The sequence below is a fragment of the Vulpes vulpes genome, chromosome 11 (assembly GCF_048418805.1).
Source record: "Vulpes vulpes isolate BD-2025 chromosome 11, VulVul3, whole genome shotgun sequence".
In the NCBI taxonomy this organism is placed as follows: Eukaryota; Metazoa; Chordata; class Mammalia; order Carnivora; family Canidae; genus Vulpes; species Vulpes vulpes.
This window is the reverse complement of record NC_132790.1, coordinates 27,731,361-27,755,856: the sequence shown is the minus strand read 5'-3', so window position 1 is coordinate 27,755,856 and position 24,496 is coordinate 27,731,361. Positions and strand designations below refer to the sequence as shown.

General features: G+C 38.2%; 1 protein-coding gene across 1 annotated transcript; it reads left to right on the top strand.

Annotated features, from left to right (window-relative positions):
- The first annotated feature begins 31 nt into the window (after window positions 1-31).
- On the top strand, window positions 32-23,738 carry THAP12 (THAP domain containing 12). Its single transcript, XM_072725952.1, has 5 exons — window positions 32-372; window positions 11,369-11,489; window positions 14,907-15,014; window positions 19,248-19,284; window positions 20,810-23,738. Exons 1-5 carry the CDS (start codon window positions 284-286, stop codon window positions 22,744-22,746), a joined length of 2,292 nt encoding a protein of 763 aa, XP_072582053.1. The 5' UTR covers window positions 32-283; the 3' UTR covers window positions 22,747-23,738.
- Window positions 23,739-24,496: the final 758 nt, after the last annotated feature.

Sequence of the window (24,496 nt, the reverse complement as noted above, 5' to 3'; positions counted from 1 at the left end):
CGTCCCGGGCGGGCGGGAGGTGCACCAGCGGCAGCTGCGGCGGCGGCGGCGGTAAATCCTCCCGGCCGCTCACAGCACTGTGGAGCCGCGTCCCCAGCCCGGCCTCGGACCGCGGCGCCCCTCCTGCCCCTCGCGGCTTCTCGCCCGCCGCCCCTCCCCCCGGCGCGCCGGCCTGGCCGAGCCGGCCGGCCGGCCTGGCTCCCCTCCCCGGCCCCGACGGGCGGGCGGGCTGCCCTGAGGAGGCGGGGAGGGGAGGGCTGGGCCGGCCGGCGGGTGGGCGACGATGCCGAACTTCTGCGCTGCCCCCAACTGCACGAGGAAGAGCACGCAGTCGGACCTGGCCTTCTTCAGGTTCCCGCGGGATCCGGCCAGGTAAGCGGCGGGCGCGGAGCCGGCAGCCCCGGGCCCACCCCGAGGCGCGCGCTGCCAGCCGCCGGCTGCGGGGCTGCGGGGCTGCGGGGCTGCGGGGGGAGTGGGCCGCCGTCGTCGCCCCCAGCTTCGGCCCGAGGTGGGCCACAGGCCTTGCGCCGCGGGCCGGTGGGCGCCCGGGGGCCCTCGGAGCACGTGCGCCAGCGGGGGCTCGGCGCGGCGGCACCACCCGAAACAAGGGGCAACTGGGGCGGCGCGCAGGCGAGGTGAGCCGGGTTCGCCCCTGGTCGGGTGCTGGTGACCTCGGGCGGGTCGCTCCGCTCTCTAGGCTTCGGTTTCCTCAGCTGTCAAAGAGGGACTTGGATTCTGTGGTCGGGGTCACCAGGGCCCTTCCCTCTCCTTGCCGCCACCTCTGCAGCGGGGTTGCTTTTTTAGTCTGGTCACCTTTGATCTCGTCAAGTCACAGTTACTTCCTACAGCGCACTTGATGTTCCTGGTTCAAATTATGGCTCTGACCGTTATTCATTGTCTCACTTGGTTAACGGGGGGGGGGGGGTGGATAACGGAGGGTAGGGTGGGAGGCGTGGGGTGGGAATTGATACTGAGCCCTCTTCTTTGAAGGGAACCCGCACGCTCTGACTTACGACAGAGTAGGGACTGCGGGAAGTCTGAAGAATTTTCCTCGGTCTCTTGTTGATCCGTTCTTTTCAAACCAGCACTGACTGTGTGCCCACACTAGTGTTAGGTGTCAGAAATTCAGACGTGAATTGAGACAGTGTTGCTGCCTGCAGAGAGCTCACAGTCTGTTGAGACAGATGTAGAAGGCGATTGTAGTATAGCATCCTATATTCCACAAATATTTTTTTTAGTTTCATAAATATTTATTGGAGGCCTACTATACGCTAGGCATTGCTCTAAGCACTAGTGCACAGATGAACAAATCAAAGTACCTGCTCCTGAAGTTTATATCCTAGTGGAGGAAGACAGACAAATATGTATATACAGTAGGTCATGTGGTAAATACTATGGAGAAAAGGCAAATGTTGCAGGCTGGAGGAATAAGGAGTAGCAGGGGAGGCACAGTTGCTATTTTAAATAGGGTGATCAGAGAAGGCCCCACTAAGGTGAATTTGAGCAAAAACCAGAAGTAGTTGAGCGGGCCAACCGTGGAGATATCTAGGGGAAAAGTGTTCCAGTCTGTGGAAACAGTAAATGGGAAGTCAAGGCATGCATGTTACAGGTACAGCCAGAAGTCCATGGACGGTAGAGCTGGTTTAAGGAAGGAAGGGAGAGGGGAAAAAATGAGACCAGAAAAGCGTGTGTATATTCGTATGGTAGGGGCAAATTGTGTAGGACATTGTAGGCCGTGTAAAGCACTGTGGCCTTTATTCTCAGTGAGACACAAAGTCATACAAGGGTTTAGAGCAGACTGACTATATTTATTTTTTAAAAGATTTTATTCATTTATTCATGAGAGACACACACAGAGAGAGAGAGAGAGAGAGAGAGAGAGACCCAGGCAGAGGGAGAAGCAGGCTCCATGCAGGGAGCCTGACGTGGGACTCAGTCCCAGGTCTCCAGTATTCTGCCCTGGGCTGAAGGCGGCACTAAACCGCTGAGCCGCCCTCGCTCAGTAAAATCTTTTTTTTTTTTTTTTTTAATTTTTATTTATTTATGATAGTCACAGAGAGAGAGAGAGAGAGAGGCAGAGACACAGGCAGAGGGAGAAGCAGGCTCCATGCACCGGGAGCCTGACGTGGGATTCGATCCCGGGTCTCCAGGATCGCGCCCTGGGCCAAAGGCAGGCGCCAAACCGCTGCGCCACCCAAGGATCCTTTTTTTTTTTTTTTTTTTTAAGGCAATTGCAGTAATCCAGGTTAGTAGAGGAGGAGGTTAGGTAAGCTTCTATTTGAGATACTTTTTTTAAAAAAAGATTTTATTTATTTATTCATGACAGAGAGAGAGGCAGAGACACAAGCAGAGGGAGAAACAGGCTTCATACAAGGATCCTGATGTGGGACTTGATCCTGGGACTCCAGGATCACACCCTGAGCCAAAGGTAGACGCTCAACCGCTGAGCCACCCAGGCGCCCTTTGAGATATGTTTTGAAGGTGAAGCCAACAGAATTTGTTAATGGTTTAGATGTAAGTTGTAAGAAAAAGGGAAGTCAAGAATGACTCAAGATTTTTTAGCTTGAGCCTTTGTTACTGAGCTATGGAAGACTGGGAGGAGCAGATTCGGTGGAGACATGTTAAAAATTTGGTTTGGGATGTGAAGTTTGAGGGGCTTGATAGATGTTCAGGAATACTCCAGAAATGAACTCAAAATGGCTCATATTTAGATCAGTAACCTAAATATTTTAGAGCTAAAGATTGTAAAGATTGTATTTAGAGCTAGATTGTAAAGATTGGACATTCAGACTAGATTGTAAATATGGATGTTCTCAGATTATAGAGGACATCTAAAGTCATGCTCTGGGGTAAATAAAGCAGTGGATGTCTGGTGATTGAGCCCTGAGGCATTCCTGGTGTTTAAAGTTCAGGGAGGTGAGGAAGAGCTAGCTCAGAAGATTGAGGAATAGCTGTTGGATTCTGTGGGAGCAGAGAAGGTGAGCACCTGAATCTAACTGGGCCTTAACCCTTTAAGCATAATCTTCTTTTTACCCAAATTTTAGCCCAAGGGCAGTCTTGAGAGTATATTTCACTTGCATAATGAGGACAACATTAGTTGATTCTGGACCACAGGTCATTTGTGTTGATAAACTATAGCGAATGCTCTTTTCATTACACTTTTTAGAGGGGGAGTATGGCCAGTAGGGGTGTACAGTCTCAAATTTGGAAGGAGTTTTTGGATCTAGTGCAGTCTGTCCCCTTTGAGAATCTAACATAAGGACGTTGCTTGAGAAAAGACAGAGACACAATTTTGCATTCCACTATCAAGGTATTTACAGACCCTTTAGGGGCCCTGTGCATTCCTGATAGGGCCTTTGCTGAAACACCTCTAATGACTATTCTGTTTTGTGAAGGGAGACTTCAAGATTTGGACAGCTTTGGCTGTTGTTTCTTCCTTGTGTTAAGTGGAAATATGCCTCCCTATAAATTATGCTTTGGAGGTCCTAGTTTTGTTCCTACAGTCACACTGAGCAAATCTGTTCTATTTTCTATGTCAGAGTCCTTTGAATACTTTAAGACCAAATTATGAACTTCTTTTTTTAACTCTTTTAAACATCTTTATTGAGATATAATTCACATATCATACAATTCACCCATTTAGAATGTATATTAAGTGCATTTTAATATACATTATACAGTATTATTGTATATTCAGTATATATTGCATTAAACATTTTGGTAAAACATATAACATAAAAATTGCCATTATACCATTTTTAAATATGTAATTCATTGGCATTAATTACATTCACAGTGTTGTACAGCCATCACCACTATCCATTTCTAAAGCTTTTTCATTACCCCAAGCAAAAACTGTAACCATTAAACAGTAACACCTTCCCTCCCCCCCCCACCCTGTCCCACCTACTTTCAGTCTCCATGAATTTGTGTGTTCTGTGTACTTCATGTAAATGGAATCATACAATTGTCCTTTATGTCTGGTTTGTTTTAGTTAACATAATATTTTCAGGATCCTAACTTTTTATCCAAACCAAATTTTCTCCAACTAAGGATTTCAAATTCTTCTGTATTTAATAGTTTCTTCTTTACTGTGCCCAGAGTGAAGTATAAGAAAGAAGTAGTTTTCAGAAGTGTGTATTAAATTAATAACAGCATTTTTAGGGTTATTAAGTATATTTTTTTTCTGTAAATGAGTTGTAGGGAAGGTTGATAAAAGATGACATTGCCAATCTATTCTTGAAAAGTTAACTACTGTTAACTAAAAATAAAGATAAATATATTTAATGCTATTAAATAGTACACTTTTTGTTATATTTATAAATGCATGGACACTTATGAACAGCTATTTGAAGTAATTTAAAATTTAAAATAAAGGGCACAGTGTGGAATTTCAAAATATGCTACCTATTATTGATTTAGAAAAAGTGGCATTAATGTGCTATTTACCTTTTTAAATTAATGTTTATGGTTTTTTTAAATTGAGGTACACTTGACACACAATGTTGAATATTAGTTTCAGGCATGCAATGTAGTGATTCAATAAGTCTTTACGTTATGTTATGCTCACCAGAAGTGTAGCTACCATCTGTCATCATACAGTGCTTTTGCAGTACCAATTGACCATATTCCCTATGCTGTGCCTTTTATCTATTATTTTTTTTAAAGATTTTATTTATTTATTCATGAGAGACACAGAGAGAGAGGCAGAGGCAGAGGGAGAAGCAGGTTCTTGCAGGGAGCCTGGCATGGGACTTGATCCTGTGTATCCAGGATCACGCCCTGGGCTGAAGGCAGCGCTAAACCGCTAAGCCACTCGGGCTGCCCAAAGATTTTATTTATTTATTCGTGAGAGACACACACAGAGAGAGAGGCAGAGACACAGGCAGAGAGAGAAGCAGGCTCCATGCAGGGAGCCCAATGCAGGACTCGATCCCAGGACTCCAGGATCACGCCCTGGACCAAAGGCAGGTGCAAAACTGCTGAGCCACCCAGGCATTTCCCCCCTTTAAAACAAAACAAAACAAAACAAAACAAAACTATAAAATAATCGAATCAGTTCACCTAATATTAAAGTGAAAAGAAAAAAACCTGCCTAAATCTGGATGGCCCCAGGATGGTCTGACTAATCTCAAGGCCTGGGGGTAGCTCATGGTGGAGCTCATCCCTAGATGAAGTGAGGTACAAGTAGAGCTAAAGAATTGCTCCTATTAGGGTAAGTTGGACAATTGAAGCCCTTTTCTTCCTTCTCAGGTTATTAGTTCTAACTCATTCCTGAGGTAGTAAGGTGTTCTAAGATTCTTTTGGCAGTTTAATCAAAGTTAATTGAGAATTAATATACTCTGCCTTGTAAAATGTAAAAGTGGGTTTGGGGGCACTTGTGACCCTTCTAGGGAGTCTACGAGATAAAAACTATTTCATGATAACTCTGACATTATTTGCTTTTTTGTATTCATTCTTTCAGGAGTGTGCACTGGAGTTTCTGAGAGGCTCCATAACATGGTAACATCATTGCTCTGATTAAGTTGTCTGGTGTATTTTCTAAAATTTTCTAAGTTTGATTATATACATGCCAGTGTTTGGTAGACATTTTCTCAGAAAAGAATGAAAGCCTGCTACTTCAAGGGAAAATTGACATTCAAGCAAAAATTATAATTTTGAAAAACTCATATGCACCACTTTGAGCTTGACAACTCTCTTAAGACTTTCCTCATGGGATTGATGGTGATATTGATAAATGTGACTTCTTAAATTGCATAATGGTGATTTGCATAACTGACTGAACTAATATTTTCCAAATTGACCAATTCATAATTTTACAAACACATGCCCAAATAAAAGCTCTATTCCAAGTGTAAGATACACCAATGAATTTCAATGTAATAGAGTGAAAAAGCTTATTGGTCTGGTTTCAAATTCCACGTCGCAATTCATCTTTAAGTAACCAACACTTGTGGAGTTTTGGTGTAGTATTAAAGAAGAATATCCATAGTAATTTGGGTAAGAGAGAAATATTGTAATTACCTTTTTAAACTGCATAGCAGCTTAAGGCCAGATTTTCTTCATATACTTTAACCAAAGCCACATATGGCAACAGATTAAATACAAAAGCAGGTATGAGAATCTAGCAATCTTCTCTTTAAGTTAGACATTAAAAAGATTTGCAGAGGTAGAAAACAGTTCCGTTCTTTTCACTAAATGTTTCTTATTTTGGAAAATGCATAAATTTTCATTAAAATATTATCTATGTTAACATGTAATGGGATTGTGATTTTTAATGAATTAATAAACATTTTTTAAATGTACTTGGTTTTAATTGCTGTAAGGATAAATACTGTTAAACAAAAGCTCTTTGGGTCCTCAATAAGAGTGTAAAGAGAGTGTGAAGTTTGAGAATCACCTCTATAAAATATGATCTTAAAGTGCTTTCATATCTCATTTAATCCTGTAGCCAATGCTGTGAGTTGCAATAATATTTCTTATAGAATACTTCATATTCTATATGCCAGGCACTGTTCTGCATATCTTATTTACATTATTTCGTTTAAACTTCACAGTAGGTTTTGTGATAGTCTGTGCTTTCAGATGACAATTAGCTAATGTGGTCAAAGTCCCACAGAAATACCTAAACCCCAAGAATAGGGTAAAATATGTAGTATTACCCAAACTTTTTGACCATGAAACTTTATTTCATTTTAATGGAACAGTTGATCACTGTTCCTTTAAATATGTTTTTGGAAATGCTGCAAGTAGGAAACCATCAAAGGGAAAAATAAAAAAACAATGTAGTACTGAAAGGGTGATTAAGATGAGGATATAAAGTGACCATTGGATTTGGTCAGATGGAAGTCATTCATAATCTTGAGCAGTTTCAGTGGAAAAGAGATAAAGCAGAAGCCTACTTGGAATTGATGAAAGAATGTGAGATAAGAAAATGGAGACAGTTGAATAGAACTGGACAGTGGATAGAACTGGAGGGTATTATGCCAAGTGAAATAAGTCAATCGGAGAAGGACCAACATTGTATGAAAAATAGTTAAAGGGATTAAAGGGGAAAGGAGAGAAAATGAGTGGGAAATATCAGGATGACAGAACATGAGAGACTCTTAACTCTGGGAAACGAACAAGGGGTAGTGGAAGGGGAGGTGGATGAGAGGATGGGGTGACTGGGTGACGGGCACTGAGGGGGGCACTTGATGGGATGAGCACTGGGTGTTATATGTTGGCAAATCAAACTCCAATTAAAAAAATACACAAAAGAAAATGTAGATAATGTGAAAAATAGCTAGTTTTGCTATGCAGAGAATCCAGGTTAACAGAATTTTTTAGATAGATATTAGGCGTGTTTATACTGATGGTAATAATATAGTAGGATAAATAAAGGATGTTGAGAGACCATATACAGAGAGGAAGGGGAATCCTTCCTGTGTGTGCATGTATACATACTCATATACATATGTATACACATCTGAATCAGGAAGTTTCCTTCAAGAAATAACATTTGAATTAAGATCTGAAGGTTGATCTTTGCATAGGCTTTCCTTAGCAAAGGAAGCGAGAAAAAAAAGAGGATACTAGGCTGAATAAACAGCATAGAAGATAGAAGTGATTGCAGTGACTTCATGAAACTGAAGTATGGCATGTAAAGGGGCAAAGGGACTAGAAGGGTGGTTTGTTTTTTTTTTTGTTTGTTTTGTTTTGTTTTTTTAAATTTTTTTTCATTTATTATTTATGATAGTCACACACAGAGAGAGAGAGAGGCAGAGACACAGGCAGAGGGAGAAGCAGGCTCCATGCACCGAGAGCCCGACGTGGGATTTGATCCCAGGTCTCCAGGATCGCGCCCTGGGCCAAAGGCAGGCGCCAAACCGCTGCGCCACCCAGGGATCCCTAGAAGGGTGGTTTGATATGAAGATCTAAGGGTAGACAAGGTCCAAATTGTTCAGGATCTTATGACAGGCGAGGAATTATTTCTTTATTCTAAGAGTTGTGAGAAGCACCAAAGGACCGTAAGTGGGCAAAACATTCTGAAATTAGCTTTTTGAAACATTTACTCCTCAGCATGGAAAAGGGGCTAGTAGGGAAGGGCCAAGACCAGTTTGGAAGTTAGAAGGATTCAGAGAGTCATTCTGCTAAGAGGAAAGGTTACAGAGTCTGGGGTATAGGGCACAGAACAATGACAGGGAGAGCTAGGAAAGGGGAGACAGTGGTCAGTTTGAGAGATAATTATGTATGTACTTAAAAGCATTCCCTTCATATAAAAGGCATCATAGATGTACTCCTGGCTCATTTTACTCCGCATTATGTTTGTGAGAGCTAGCTAGTTCATTCATTCCCATTCCCAAGAGTGCCACTACATTTGGTATTCTCTTTTACATTGTAATCATTCTTGAAGGTATGTAGTAATATTTTGTTATGGTTTTAATTAGTACTTCCCTGATGACTAATGAGATTGAGCCCTTTTTTTCATGAACTTTTTTTCATGTGTATTGTCCATCTGGATAACCTTTTTATTGTAAGTTGCTTGATCACATCTGAGGTCCATTTTTATACTGGATTGTCTGATTTATTTGCTAATGAGACATAGCCAATACATATCCAAAACATGTATTTAGGATATGAGTCTATTGTTGGATATATGTATTGCAGATACATTCTTCCATTTTGTAGGTTGCTATTTCACTCTTCAATGGCTACTTTTAATGGAGAAAAGTTACAAACTTCAAAGGAGTGAAATTAATTCATCTTTTGCTTTAGAGTTTGCGCTTTCTGTTGCCTTCTTTAAAATATCCTTGTTTATGCCAACATAATGGAGTTAGTCTCCTGTGTTATTTTTAGAAGCTTATTATTTTACTTTCCATAGATCTATAGTGCACTTGGTATTTATTTTTGTGCATATGGTGTGAAAGTAGGAGTCAAGATTAATTTTTTTTCATATGATCATCAAATTGACTTAGCACTATTTATTGAAAAAAACTTTTGGGGATCCCTGGGTGGCGCAGTGGTTTGGCGCCTGCCTTTGGCCCAGGGCGCGATCCTGGAGACCCGGGATCGAATCCCACATCGGGCTCCCGGTGCATGGAGCCTGCTTCTTCCTCAGCCTGTGTCTCTGTCTCTCTCTCTCTCTCTCTGTGACTATTATAAATAAAAAAAAATAAAAAAAAAAAAAAACTTTTGTCCTCACTGCTGCACCTTTGTCTTAAGTATCCTCAGCTCTCCATTTTGTTTCATTATTTTATCCTGTGCCAATACCACACTGTCTTACTAAACTTTATAAGTCTTAATATTTGATAGTGTAAGTCTTTCAACTTTTTTTGCCCCAAGATTATATAGACTATTCTTGGCCTTTTGAATTTCTGTATAAAAAGTTTTAGAATTATCTTGTCATTTCTCTCTCTCTCTCTCTCTCTCTCACACACACACACACACACACACACCAACTTTTTGGGATTTTGATTGAATGAGTAAATCAATTTGAGGAGAATTGATATATTTAGAATTTAGTATACCAGTTCATGAACTTGTATATCTCTCCATTTATTTAAGTTATTTAAAATGTCTTTCAGTTAGAGGGTTTTGCACATCTTTCACTAGATTTACTTCTAGGTATTTGATATGAAGACATAGATGTGTAGTTATTTGGGCTTTATTTGAGAGTGAGTGAGCAAGTGCAAGAGTGAGCTTGAGAGCATGAGCAGGGGGAGGAGCAGAAGGAGAAGCAGGCTCCCCACCTACCCTGGAGCCCGACGGAGAGCTGGAACCCAGGACCCTGGGATCATGACCTTAGCTGAGGACAGATGCTTAACAGATTGAGCCATCCAGGTGCCCCTGCCCAATCTATTCTTGATTGAATCTGAATGCTTGTGATATCAGAAAGCTGTCTCGACTTAGTTTAGACATAACACAGACAGTAGTATTCTGTATGGAAGGTGTTCAGAGATCTAAGAATTAAAAGCCAAACTTAGCTGTAGCAGTATGGCCAGGTATTTTATAGTGAGACAGACAGACAGTTTCTGTACCAAATATTTGGATGTTGAAACATGAAATGCTTATGAAATCATATTGCACAACTGTATGAAAACATTAAAATATGGACATTTGATATTACTGTGCAGTAATACTTCTTGGTTGAATGAAATGCTGTACAATTTAGGTGTGGTTTTAATTTCAGTTAGATAATCATTTCACCATGGTTTTACATATTGAGAGTGGAGATAATTAAGTATCAGAGTATATGTGTGTGGAAGAGTAAACTGTAATATTGAGACATAATATACTATGATGTGATTATAAAGTGGATGTCTTCAAATTTGTGACTTGTGACAATTTTTATTCCTAGAACTTTGAGGAATGAAGGAAATATCTAGTTTAGCAAATTAACATTTACTGTGCCTTCATTTCTTTATCTGCATAAGAGGAATAATGTACCCCTGTTGGAAAGGACTTAGAATGGTGTCTGATTCATACTAAGTGTTAGTACACATTATTCTCGTTGTCATTATTGTTTTTCTGCAGATATGTAAACACCAAGAGGGTGTTTTATTTTCCCTTCCCTATTTTCCCTTTGTATAGGTACTTTGTTTTATTCACTATCTTCAACACCTTCTGTTACTACATTGTATAGGTACAATGCCTGCATCCATGGAGCTTGCAATCTAGTCTGTACATATTGTAGATAATAAGTCATGTTCATAATAAGGCAGATGAATACAAGCATCATGCTCCTATAGGAAACTAATGAGGGATCCCTGGGTGGCTCTGGTTTAGTGCCTGCCTTTGGCCCAGGGTATGATCCTGAGGTCCCTGGATCGAGTTCCACATCGGGCTCCAAAACATGGAGCCTGTTTCTCCCTTTGCCTGTGTCTCTGCCTCTTTCTCTCTGTCTCTCTCATGAATAAATAAAATCTTTTTTTTTTTTTAAAGGAAACTCTAATGATTTATAGAACATCTGTTTACTGATTTTTTTTGCAATGACTTGTTTTATATCCTTGTTTAAGTTGAAATCCTGAAAGGAATGTTAGGCTGTGGGTCTCATCGTTCTGCAACTTTTTGCTTGAACTACTGATAATTGAGTCCTTTTTTGGTGCTAAGATGTCCTGGGAATTGAAAGACTCAGGTTTAAATTCTAGTTTTACTGCTGATTTTGTGCATGACTCTGAGCAAGTTACTTCTTAATCTTGTCTATAATTGAATGTACTGAATGATTTTCTAGCTCTCATTTTGTTATCAGTCAGCTTCTCCAAATTATATTCTGCAAGGAGAGGGGAGCAGGAATCCATTGCCTGGAATATATATTTGTCTTATAGCTGAATGCTGAAATATAAATGTTGAGCTCATATTTCATAATTGCATTTTGATTTATTTATAGATGCCAGAAATGGGTGGAGAATTGTAGGAGAGCAGATTTAGAAGATAAAACACCTGATCAACTAAATAAACATTATCGATTATGTGCCAAACACTTTGAGACCTCTATGATCTGTAGAACTGTAAGTAATAGAAGAGCTTCGATTCTTTGTTTTCTCTCTCAGTATCTGTTTGGAAATTGTAAAACTTTATTAATGTTTGAATGTATCCTTGCACCCCACCACTTTTTTTTTTTCCACCACTTTTTTTTAAAGATGAAGACGAATTTGGAACTGAATAGTATCTATTTTGTTCTTCAAAACCTGGGATTTTTTTTTAACCCCCGTTTCTGATGCCCCATTCCTACTCACCAGGGGTTGCCATTTTTACACTTCTTATTCAGCCTTCAGAGAATTTTGGATGATTATTAAAGTGTTTAAGGTAGAGTTTGTTTTTACTTGGAGCAGCTTCTCCAGAGCTTTTTTTATAAGTGAAATCTTCATTGATAAATGGAGCTTTTTGTTTTCATGTTTTCATATGTGCTGTTAGAATCAACCCTTAATTTTTATGTGCAAGTTACAACAAGAAGCAAATCATATAATTAATATGAAAAACATTTTCCATCAATAATTTGCAATTTCATTTCAAAACCTGGATCTCTAGCCTTACTGCTGTCAACTCTGTGAGTTTGGCCAAGTCACTTTCCCTTTCTGGGCCCCAGATACTAATAAGGATATTAAACGAGATAATTCCTGAGATCTAACATTTTTAACCCTCTGTAATTCTATTATTGCTGTGACTTATAGGAGACACAAATAAGGCAGATTTGATTGAAATAAAGCAGATCTGAAACACTTTAGAAACTAGTTAGGAAGACAGTTTTGTTAAATAATATATTCTTGTTTAGGTATAACTGATGTATCATCTCAGATATTGGGATAGACATAAACTTGATTTGAAGATACACTATATATTGTTATGCAGCAATGTATTTTGATATTTTTTTCAGATACATTTTGCAGAGGCATCAGAAAACTAAAGAATGATTGGGTTATTTTATTTCTCAAAATTAATTGAAGCAGATACTTGTGAAGTCATTGGGAGGTGAGCCAATTCCGGTTCAACAGTTTAATCACAAATATTTGAGGGATATTTTTGCCTTGCTGTGTAAGAGGGTAATAATGATCAACCAAAATAAGGGATTTCTTGTATTTAAAAGGCAAACTACTTTTATGTTCTTGACATTAAGTAAAAATATCCCAAATTATTATTTTAAAATACAAGCCATATGCATTTTTATTTTAGTAATAGATATAGTCTCTTAAATAGATAATTCCAATAAGATTAATGTGAGAAATATAAAATTATAGTTTAATCATATTCATGTTTAGTCAGAGCATAGGACAGAAAGAAGAGCTGTTTTTTTAAATCTCCATGTTTCTTCAGTCTTGAATAACACAAATACGAGAAAATGTTCTTTCTACACGTGTAGAACTTCTTCATGTAGTAGTAAATTTTTTTTTTACTGCTATTGCTGGCTTATATGATATCTATATCCAAATGTTTGAGAGTTTTGGCTTCATTAGTTTGGTGTTGAAGGTCTCATCAGTAGACATTCATAGTTAGTTCAACCAAAGCCTAATAGAATCTTTGATGGTAGAGTAACATCACTGCTTTATGCTCAAACTTTAGTTCAGCAGTTAAAGATTAAATCTTGATACTGAGTTAAAACGATCATGCACATAAACTGAATATAGTTCTTTTTGGCATATAAACTTATAAGTAAATATTTATGAAAAGCAACATGTTTTAATTCATGTTCTATCTTTTGATTTGTGATAGCTTTGCTTTTTATATAGCAAATTAATTTGATTTGAATTTAAGAAATTCATTAGGAACATTTTATCCCTCCTCTCCTTGTTGAATAATTGGTAAGATATCAAGAGTTGACTGTGTATGTTGTGACATTTGCTAAATGGGGAAGATGAGATGTTTGGGGTATAGTATAGTTTTTGCTCCCTTCAGTGGTTGTATGCCTAATCAATCTCCGATTCAAACTTCCTAGTAGACTCAGGATGCTTGGACTTCCAGACTCAGCACTGGAAGCTGAGTGTCATTAAGAAATAGATTTTTTTTTAAAAAAAGTTGTTTTCTTCTTTGTGTTTTCTGTGAGGTGTGGGGTTGAACTAGAAAATATTGAATCTGAATAGAAGTACTTCCCAAATGTGTTTAGCAACTCTTTAGATAAAACCCGCGATAGTGTGTTCCCTTTAGTTATATATGTTTCTTCATATCATTCTAACCTTCCTTTCCTGGGTGAAAAAACATAGGAGTTGTTATTTTTGTTTGGCATATGAACATGCTTTAATAGTCAGCTTTGAAACAATCAGTGCTCCAGAGAAAGCTTTTTAAAAAGAATGTTTTGTCTTTGTCAATGCAGACATGTGAAGAAATTAAGGGCACTGTTTCTTTGCACTAGCTGGGGGGAATGTATGCAGTTATTCATCTGTTGCTCTTCCTGTTAATAAACCTCTTGTCCCTATCTGACCTCTGGGTTGGCTGTTGAAGACTGTCAACATCTAAGTATGCATCCAGCTTCTGGCCAGGTTGGATTAGGTTAACAGGAATTAGAATAGAGAATGGTCATCCTTCAGTGATAAAAACATTAGAATTAGAAATTTAGAAATACCTAGTTCAATGTTTGCAAAAGTCCGATTATGCATATCATGATATAAATGGATTCAAGTGGCACAGGAATCAATTTTTATCTTGGGAGTTTTACAGTATGTGTTAAAAATATAAGTAGCTCATCAAAATCATTTTATAGTTTAATGCTAACTTAAAAATGAGTAGATTATGTAAAAGTGCGGGTGATGGTACGCAAGCATTATCATTAGCATGTGAATAATTTCATTTTGGGAGATACTGGTCTAGTTCAATACTTGAATTTTATCAGAAGAGGAAACTGAGATCGAAAAAGGGAAAGTAAAAAAAAAACAAAAAAAAAAAGGGAAAGTATTCGGCCAGGATCTCCTAGTGAGTAACTGGTAGAGTTTGGACTAGTTCCTAGGTCTCCTGTGTCCCACCCAGTCCAATATTATTTCACTGTACCTTGATGCTTCTTAGTAATAGTAGTGAAAGTAGAGTGAACAGCAGGTAAAGAAGAAAAGAATTATTAAGAACACATAAAGATAGATTGATAAACTTTTGTGCCTGCTGTAGATTTGGTGGCTCATGGAAGGGCAGAACAGATGGAGTTGATGGGAGGATGAATTAGAAGTATATATGCAAAATGCAAATACATTTAATTTTCTGTGCCTACCATCAATTCCATTCCTTAATTTAAAATAGTAAGATTACCAGAAGGGCAAAAATGCAAAAAAAAAAAAAAAAGAAAAAAAAGAGTTAGAAATGATAAGCTTATCTAGACTGACATCATCAGTCTCTACACTTTAGAGCTAGAGTTGGAGGAGTACAGGGAAGTCATTAACAAAGCATTTTCTTTATGTGTAATATATTTTTGCAGACTGTCTCTGAATTAACACATTTTTCTTTTTCAGAGTCCTTATAGGACAGTTCTTCGTGATAATGCAATACCAACAATATTTGATCTTACCAGTCATTTGAACAATCCACATAGTAGACACAGGAAACGAATAAAAGAATTGGTACGTCAATGTGCTTTTGGCTTTCCCACCTCCTGTAATACTATGAAATCAAATATAGAGGCACTAATGTTAAAATTGAACCCAAGTTACTCTCTATTTCAAAGGTAACACAGGAGGTGAATGCTGTGGTTATTGAAGTAGCATGGATGTAAGATGATTAATTTAGTATTTAAATTGGAAAATCTTTCTCAAATTTAGCCTGTTGATACTCATTGACTTGGGCCAAAGTGTGCTGTCAGCATGAAACCACTAGTACATTCCTTTCCTGGGGAGGAAAAAAAAATAACAAAAAACACTACCTTTTCTTTTGTAGTAAGGAAAGTGGAGCTGAGGGATATTTCCAGAATTCAGCACAAAGGGATAAAGAAAGGGAAAGTATAAAAGTTAAGACGTGGATACTTTTACCTAAAGGTAACGGTTCTATCACTATTAAGTACTGGCAGGGTTAGAAAAAGTTTTTAAATCTCTGTATATGACATCATTTATGCATGTTTTTATATTCCTTTGATACTCTTTAGTTGTAATGATTGAAACCTACCTGTATTTTGTTGATGTTAGGTGAACAACATTAAATTACTGAGACTCCTTAGTCTGTGACATTCTGTCATCATTGCCACCATCAAGACCCTTATTTTTCTTCCCCTTCCCACTATTCCCATTCCCATTTCCTCTCCTCCTTTTGGTATCCATGCTAATGTATTTAATATTTGTCATTTCAGTCTATCTACTGTGTGCTTTCTTAAGACAACATTTATCTAATTTTCTCATCTTTTCTGTTACTATATTTACCTTTCATATTTAGATCTTTGATCCATTTATAGTTTGTATGTCTTTATTACCATAGCTTTATAATAAGTAAGGTTACTTTCAAATATAGTGATTTAATAACTGTTCTTTTTCAAAGTTGTCTTAGCTATTTGTGGACCTTATTCTTCCAGAGGAATTTGAGAATTATTTTGTCAAGTTATAGAAATTGTATGGGGATTTTCATCATGAATGCTTTGAATTACCATTTTTCCAATATTAATTAGTTCTATCCATAAACAAGAAAACAGCTATCAGGTAATAACAGTCATTGACAAAACTGAATATTCATTCTTTGAAAACATGATTAAAATACTTTTAGAGGCACCTGGGTGTTTCAGTGGGTTAAGTGTCTGCCTACAGTAGGTCATGACTGGAGGGTCCTGGGAATCACTGCTCAGTGGGGAGTCTGCTCCTCCCTCTCCCTTCATCCCTCTCCCTGCTCCTGCTGACTCTGTCTCAGATAAATAAAATCTTTAAAATAAAATAAAAATACTTTTAGGAGTGTACAAAATCAAAAATCTGAAAAAACTTCAGGATTTTTGCTGCAGTTCTTTAAAAGATAACAATATGGGGATGCCTGGGTGGCTCAGTGGTTGAGTGTCTGCCTTCAGCTCAGGGTGTGATCTTGGGGCCCCGGGATGAGTTCCACAGTGGGCTCCCTGCATGGAGCCTATCTATCCCTCTGCCTCTCTCTCTGTGTCTCTCATGAATGAACAGATAAATAAATGAGGACAATATGTACATCTTCCTTAAATTACTTCCTAAATTCACTATGGTTATTGTTGGTATAGATTATGTATTCTGGTTGAGATTGTTTCTGGCAATTTTGAAGTCCCCTTTTCATTCATCCTAATAGTTCACCAAGTTTTCTATGTAGTTGATTGTATCATCCTCCAGATTTGCCTCTTCTTCCAGTTCTCATAATTTAAAATTTTCCTGTTGCCTGTGTTACTGTTTAGTCAATCCCCTAATGTGTTGAACAGCCCAGGAATGTCACAGCTGGTTCATTTGCCTCGTTGCATTAAGTGTGACATTTGTTGATATTGTTAGATAGTTTTATCAAGTTAAAGAGATTTCTTTCATTCTCTTTTAGTCCTAATGTTCAGAATTTTTATCATGACTCATTGAACTTAGAAGCTTTCACTGCATCTATTGAGTAGAGAAGTTGACTTCTTTTTTAAGGCAGTGAATAACATTGATGGATTTTCTGCTGTTGAATCATCTTTGCGTTCCTGTGATGAACCCTAATTGATTGCAGTATCTCTCTTTGATTTAGTTGGTTAATATTTAAGATTTTGCATTTATAATTTTAAGTGTTGTCCTGTAATTTTCTTTTTGTGTACTCCTCTTATCCAGTTATGATACCAAGATTCTATTATAAAATTAGTTGGATAACTTTCCTTTTTGTCCTCTCAATTTTTCTAAAAATACTTGTATAAGGTATATACTATCTGCTCTTGAAAGTTAAACCATAAAACCATCAGAAGGCTTGGGGTAGATGAGGGAATGTTTTGATTGCCATTTTGATTTATTTATTGTTTTTCTCTTCTTAAGTTTTATGTATTTTCAAGAGTTTATGAACTGCATGTAGGATTTTGGAATGCTTGTTTTTTTTTTTTCTGAAACTAAGGTTTTAATAGTGTTTGCAAAGAAATAGTAGTTACTTTTATCAGTGATTGCTGCACTTGTGGGCTATTGTATTGGTTTCTTCTTGATGTAGGAGATTTACTTTTTGCTCTTTTTCTGGCTTCTTGAATGTTCAGCTCATATTTATGTGTATTCAAGGCTCAGTGTGTTTTAGCTGTATCCCACAATCATAGAGGGCTTTCATTGATTAGCCAGGAGTGTTTTATAATTCCCCTAGTTCTTTAACATAGGATTATTTTTGTTTTTAGTTTCCAGGTATTAGTTTATTTTTAAAAACCATATTGTAGGGACGCCTGGGTGGCTTAGCAGTTAAGTGGCTGCTTTTGGCTTGGTGTGAGCCTGGAGTCCTGGGATCGAGTGCATGGGCTCCCTGCATGGAGCCTGCTTCTCCCTCTGCCTGTGTCTCTACCTCTCTCTCTCTCTCTCTCCCTCTCTGGGTCTCTCATGAATAAATAAATATAATCTTAAAAATATATATATTGTTTTTATTTGGAGTCTTGTTGTTATTAAGTGATACATAGAGGATATAGTCTATGTGATACTGATTCTTTTCTACTTTTTGCATCTGTTACTGCTATTGAAGTCTGATGCCAGCCCAATTCTTGTTCTTTTTTGAGATGATCTGCTTTTTTCCCTCAAAGTCTTTATTTTTTTTTCTCTATATTTGACATTTGTGTTAAGTATGTCTAAATGGTTTAATTATCTGGACTCACATCTCTCATATCTTTAAGTTCTGAGAAATCCACAGTTTTTATTTCTTCATGCATTTCTTTCCCTCTGTTTGTTTTTCTGGTATTTCTCATAGATGAGTGCTGACACTCCACAACAGTCTTCCACATCAGCGTTCTTAATAATATGTAGTAGGGGTGAGGCACTGGGCCACTTACCACTCTGTGTCTCTCGTTTCCCTGTATTCTGCCCCAACTCACATGCCTTACTACAGACATACTCTTGCAGGTCCACTATCCTTGCTATTGCAGCTCACACGATTAGGAGGGAATGTTCCAGATTGGCTAGCCTACTGACGTCTCTTGTCAGCAGTATTTTGTTCCCATATTGCCTACCAGGTACCCTGTTAACTCCAGCTGTCACTGGTTTTGCTGCTTCTTAGCCCCAGGCTGATAATTCTAGTAGTCAATGTTGCCCTAAAAATTGCCTAAATATGGGCAAAATGGGGTGGGTTGTGATTTAAGCATTGTGAGGGGTCAGAGGGAGATAAAAGGACACAACTGGAAAGTTCTTCCTCAGTCCTGTAGGACTGTAGGACCCCTGTAGGTATGTACCACTTGGCCCTCTGCTGCTGTGTGCATCCATTTCTCTTCCATACTGGCTCTGTGTTACTCTCTGCTTCCCAGGGATTTCTCATAGCTCTTGTGTTAGGTTCTGGGATCCAACAACTCTCCCCTACATGGCGTGCCCCACTATTGGATTGAGAGGGACATGATTTGTGACCCCTTGGAATGCCCATCTTATACTTTCGTGCCTTTTATTAGCCAGCAAACACTTATAACCCAAAATGATGATGATTTAGGTATAAAGTAAGTTAAACAATGTATTCCTTCCCCTCTGGTATTTTATCATGAGCTTGGAGTTATTAGGTAAATTGTAGTTCTGGCTTTTATGTCATCTCTGTTTAAAGAATGTTTTCTTTAGAAGGAATTTATGCTCTTAAAGGAATTAAATTTGAATCAAGATATGCTTTTTACTTATGAATCTATAGTGATGAATTAGAGTTGTTTTCTTAAAGGTGTTTTTTTTTTTTTTTTTCTTATCATTTAGAGTGAAGATGAAATCCGGACACTGAAACAGAAAAAAAGTAAGTGATAGTGTTAATGACTCAACTTCTGAATGCCTTTTAAAAAGGCCTTGACCTGGTAAGAACAAATAAATAAGTTTTATATCCAAAACCTACCGTGAGAATGATGTAAGAGTGTAGTAGGCATTGTCTCATGGTCTAGAATTGTCTGAGACTGAAGTGTTAGTTTAGTTTCTTGATTGAGAGCTATTGTGCCATACACTTTGCTTCTCCCCACTAGGGCTGTGTTCTCAGTGTGGTAGGTTCTCAGTGTGGCACACAGAGTGTCCTAATGTAGAGAAGGGGAGTCCACAGTAACGACAAGAGCAGAATTTTTGTCCACCCAATGTGCGGTGCATATTAAGTTCTAGATACCTTTTTAAGGAATACATGTTATGGGAACACTTAACCCAATAGAGGGTAGGAGCCAGAAGTCTTTCTGTAGGTACTGATGTCTGACCTGTGTCACCTGAGAATGAGGACTAGAAGTCATTTTTGTTCTTGTCAGTGGTTACTGTTATTTCTCCTTCTTTGTCTTCTACTACTACTGTGTTGCTATTATTATTACTATCATTAACATAACTGTGTTGTACTAAGTCTTTATTCTAAGTGCTTTACTTAATTGACTTAATTCTCACAGTAGTCCTAGAGTAAGTACTGTTATTTTCCCCCTCTGTTATATGAGGAGACCTGGAGTTGGGCAAAGGAGGCAAGAGTATTTTGTGCAGAAGTAGAGTGGTTTGAAGCAGAGTGCCTGATATGGGCAGTTATACTCACTTTGTTATTGGAACTTCTAATATCCCATGATGTTCAGAAAATGAACCTAGAAGGGATCACAGGCAGGGTCCAGGATTGTGTGTATGACAGTGGGCAGGGCACTAACCTCAATGCCTCGGTTTTCCTATCCAAATACAAAGAGATTAGGCTGATAATTCTAGTAGTCAATATTGCCCTAAAAATTGCCCAAATATACTTTATGTTTTTTTGGCTTGTGTAACTCTTCTCTCCCATATAAAACTCTAGCTTAATTTCACAGAAACTGCATCAGCATGGGCCTTAGAGTCAGACAGGCTTGGATTTGAATTTTACCTTCATCCTTCTAACTACATCTGTGACCTTGGGCAACTATTTACTTTCCTCAATTTGTCAAATGGGGTTGATAGCACCTGCCTGTAGAGGGAGTAATGTGATCCATATAAATTGCCAACACTGTGCCTCAATAAATATTAGTTCTCTTCTTTTTTCTAAGAGCTCAGACTGTTACTGCTTTTTATATGTTTTATGTGACGTGCCTTGTTAAGCTTATCATTTCTTTATTAACAGCATTTACGTGTAGGACTAAAATATATCTATACAGTCTTTGTCTCCTCCACTAGAATGTGTCTTATTTTAACCTCTATATCCAAGTCTGTGATCCAGTATGTGTCTTGTGAATGTTGAATGGATGAGTTTGTGAATTTTAAATATTTAACCAATCAAAAATACAATTTTTTGTTTGTATGTTTCTTCATGAGCCTGTTTATAAAATCAGTTCTCTGTTTTCTAGTTGATGAAACTTCTGAACAGGAACCCAAACATAAAGAAATAAACAACAGCAATGCTCAGAACCCCAGTGCAGAAGAAGGGGGTGAAGAACAGGATGAAGACATTTTACCTTTGACTCTCGAAGAGAAAGAAAACAAAGAATACCTAAAATCTTTATTTGAAATTTTGATTCTTATGGGAAAACAAAACATACCTCTGGATGGGCATGAAACTGATGAAATCCCAGAGGGTCTCTTTACTCCTGATAACTTTCAAGCACTGCTGGAGTGCCGGATAAATTCTGGTGAAGAGGTTCTAAGAAAGCGTTTTGAGACAACAGCAGTTAACACATTGTTCTGCTCAAAAACACAACAGAAACAGATGCTAGAAATCTGTGAGAGCTGCATCCGGGAGGAAACCCTCAGAGAAGTGAGAGACTCTCACTTCTTTTCCATCATCACTGATGATGTAGTGGACATAGCAGGGGAAGAACACTTGCCTGTGTTGGTGAGGTTTGTTGATGAATCTCATAACCTGAGAGAGGAATTTTTGGGCTTCTTGCCTTACGAAGCCGATGCGGAAATTTTGGCTGTGAAATTTCACACTACAATAACTGAGAAGTGGGGGTTAAATATGGAATATTGTCGTGGTCAGGCTTACATTGTATCTAGTGGATTTTCTTCCAAAATGAAAATTGTTGCTTCTAGACTTTTAGAGAAATATCCCCAAGCTGTCTACACACTTTGTTCTTCCTGTGCCTTAAACATGTGGTTGGCAAAATCAGTGCCTGTTGTGGGAGTATCTGTTGCATTAGGAACAATTGAGGAAGTTTGTTCGTTCTTCCATCGATCTCCACAACTGCTTTTGGAGCTTGACAATGTAATTTCTGTCCTCTTTCAGAATAATGAGGAAAAGGGTAAAGAACTGAAGGAAATCTGCCATTCTCAGTGGACAGGCAGGCATGATGCTTTTGAAATTTTAGTGGATCTCCTACAAGCACTTGTTCTATGTTTAGATGGTATAAATAGTGATACAAATATTAGATGGAATAACTATATAGCTGGTCGAGCTTTTGTACTCTGTAGTGCAGTAACAGATTTTGATTTCATTGTTACCATTGTTGTTCTTAAGAATGTTCTATCTTTTACAAGAGCCTTTGGGAAAAATCTCCAGGGGCAAACCTCTGATGTCTTCTTTGCAGCCAGTAGCTTGACTGCAGTGCTGCATTCTCTAAATGAAGTGATGGAAAATATTGAAGTTTATCATGAATTTTGGTTCGAAGAAGCCACAAATTTGGCAACTAAACTAGATATTCAGATGAAACTCCCTGGCAAATTCCGCAGAGCGCAGCAAGGTAGTAACCTGGAATCTCAGCTCACCTCTGAAAGTTACTATAAAGAAACTCTAAGTGTTCCAACAGTGGAACACATTATTCAGGAACTGAAAGATATATTCTCAGAACAGCACCTCAAAGCTCTTAAATGCTTATCTCTTGTACCCTCTGTCATGGGACAGCTCAAATTTAATACATCGGAGGAGCACCATGCTGACATGTACAGAAGTGACCTGCCCAATCCTGACACACTCTCAGCTGAGCTGCATTGCTGGAGAATCAAGTGGAAACACAGAGGGAAAGATATAGAGCTTCCATCCACCATTTATGAAGCCCTACATCTACCAGACATCAAGTTTTTTCCTAATGTTTATGCATTGCTCAAAGTCCTATGTATTCTTCCTGTGATGAAGGTTGAGAATGAACGCTATGAAAATGGGCGAAAGCGTCTCAAAGCATACCTGAGGAACACTTTGACAGACCAAAGGTCAAGTAACTTGGCTTTGCTTAACATAAATTTTGATATAAAACATGATCTGGATTTAATGGTAGACACATATATCAAACTCTATACAACTAAGTCAGAGCTTCCTACAGATAACTCAGAAACCATTGAAAATACCTAAGAGACTTTAAAAGTAGGCTTTCTCTTATGTTTGATATTTGGAAAACTCTGTAAGAAATTTGAAACATCTTACAGAAAGAAAAACTGTCAGGTGTATGTAGGCCACTTAATCACTGAATATCTTGACTTATTGACCTCTCATTAAGTACATTAGCCATTGATAATCTGCCTATTTAAAATGGCCCCTGATTGAACTCCTGTGCTTTGGAGACATAACTGTTCTTCCAGAAGATAGCATTGAAAGTGCCACATTACACTTCTACAGGATCTCTGCTAATAGCACTTGGGAATTGTTTTAGTTAAGTCATTTTAGACATAACATTTATTATCACTGGATCCAATTGTCGGGTATTTGAACTATCAGTTCTTAGGAGAAAATAGATTTTCAAGAGGTGTCGGAAGAAGGAGTACATTTTGTAAAATGTTACAATGAAGCTCATGAGTGACCTTTGAATAGTAGGGGTTTTAGTATGTTAAAAATCTATAATGGAGTTAAGGGAGTTACCAGAGAGAAAAGTGAGCTTGCCAAGCAAAGATTTCTGTGTAGATTTTGTCTTTATCAAATGAACTTAAAGGAACAAGTTATACTTAAGGTTTGAATGAGAGAACCTGCTATTGTTCCACATTGGGTTGTTGCTGTTTACATTCCTTTGTTGAGCCTACATCCTCATGAGTTGTTTAGCAAGTATATGTTGAACATCTATGTCTTCGTAAGCTTTTTAGCAGGTGTATGTTGAACACCTCTGTTCATGGTCAAGACAGGATCAGAGGCCATGGATACTGACAACTGATTTGTCTGTTTTCCTCTGTCTTTTTCCATGACTATATCTACTGCCTCGTCTTGATTTATAAACAAAACCTGGAAAACCTACAAAAATAAGTCTTTTGTGGTTATCTAGGAATAATACAGAAAATATTGCTGTTATTTTTGGTGAAGAAAATCAATTTTGTATAGTTTATTTCAACCTAAATAAAATGTGAATTTTGTTTAAAGTTCAGGTACATTATTTTTGGTGAGAGACAAAATGGACTCATGGTAAATTCTTTTTTCAAAAATATCACCTTCACAATTGAAGATAGGTTTTTTTGGAGGGGGGGCATTTGGTGGAGTGGGTGGTCATATGGTTTACTACTTGGAGTATATAAAAGACAGTTAAGAAATTACTAAATCATAAGGTTTCTCTAACTGATATTTTTAAATATGTGCTATATGACCCCATTACAGGTTTTCAGGATTTGTATAATTGTTGATGGCTAAAATGTAGATGAATTAATGTAGTTGCAGAGATGTCGTTGAATTATTTTATGTGGGATATGTTAGTGTTAACTTGAGTTTCTGAAGACAGAATGGGGTGCATTTGCAAAGTGCAGGCCTTAATGATAGCTGGCAGTGCGTTTCCCTATCATGGACAAGGCTGGCAGATATGTCAAATCAGGACACATTACCCATGTACATTATAAAAAAGATAACAGAGTTTATCTTAGAGCCAGAGCTCTAAGAAGTGCCTCTGTCTTTGGCAGAAAGAACTGATCAGGTTCATGGTGGCAGGATGACAATGAAGGAGACAGAGCTGGCCTTCTAATACCTGCTTCTAGTTCTTAGGACACTTGGGGAGCCTAGGTGGGGCTAAGTGGGTTGGGCTTCTGAGTTGAGCAACTGACTCTTGAGTTGAGCGACCGACTCTTGATGTCAGCATCATGAATTTAAGCCCTACATTGGGCTCTGTGCTGGGCATGGAATCTACTGAAAA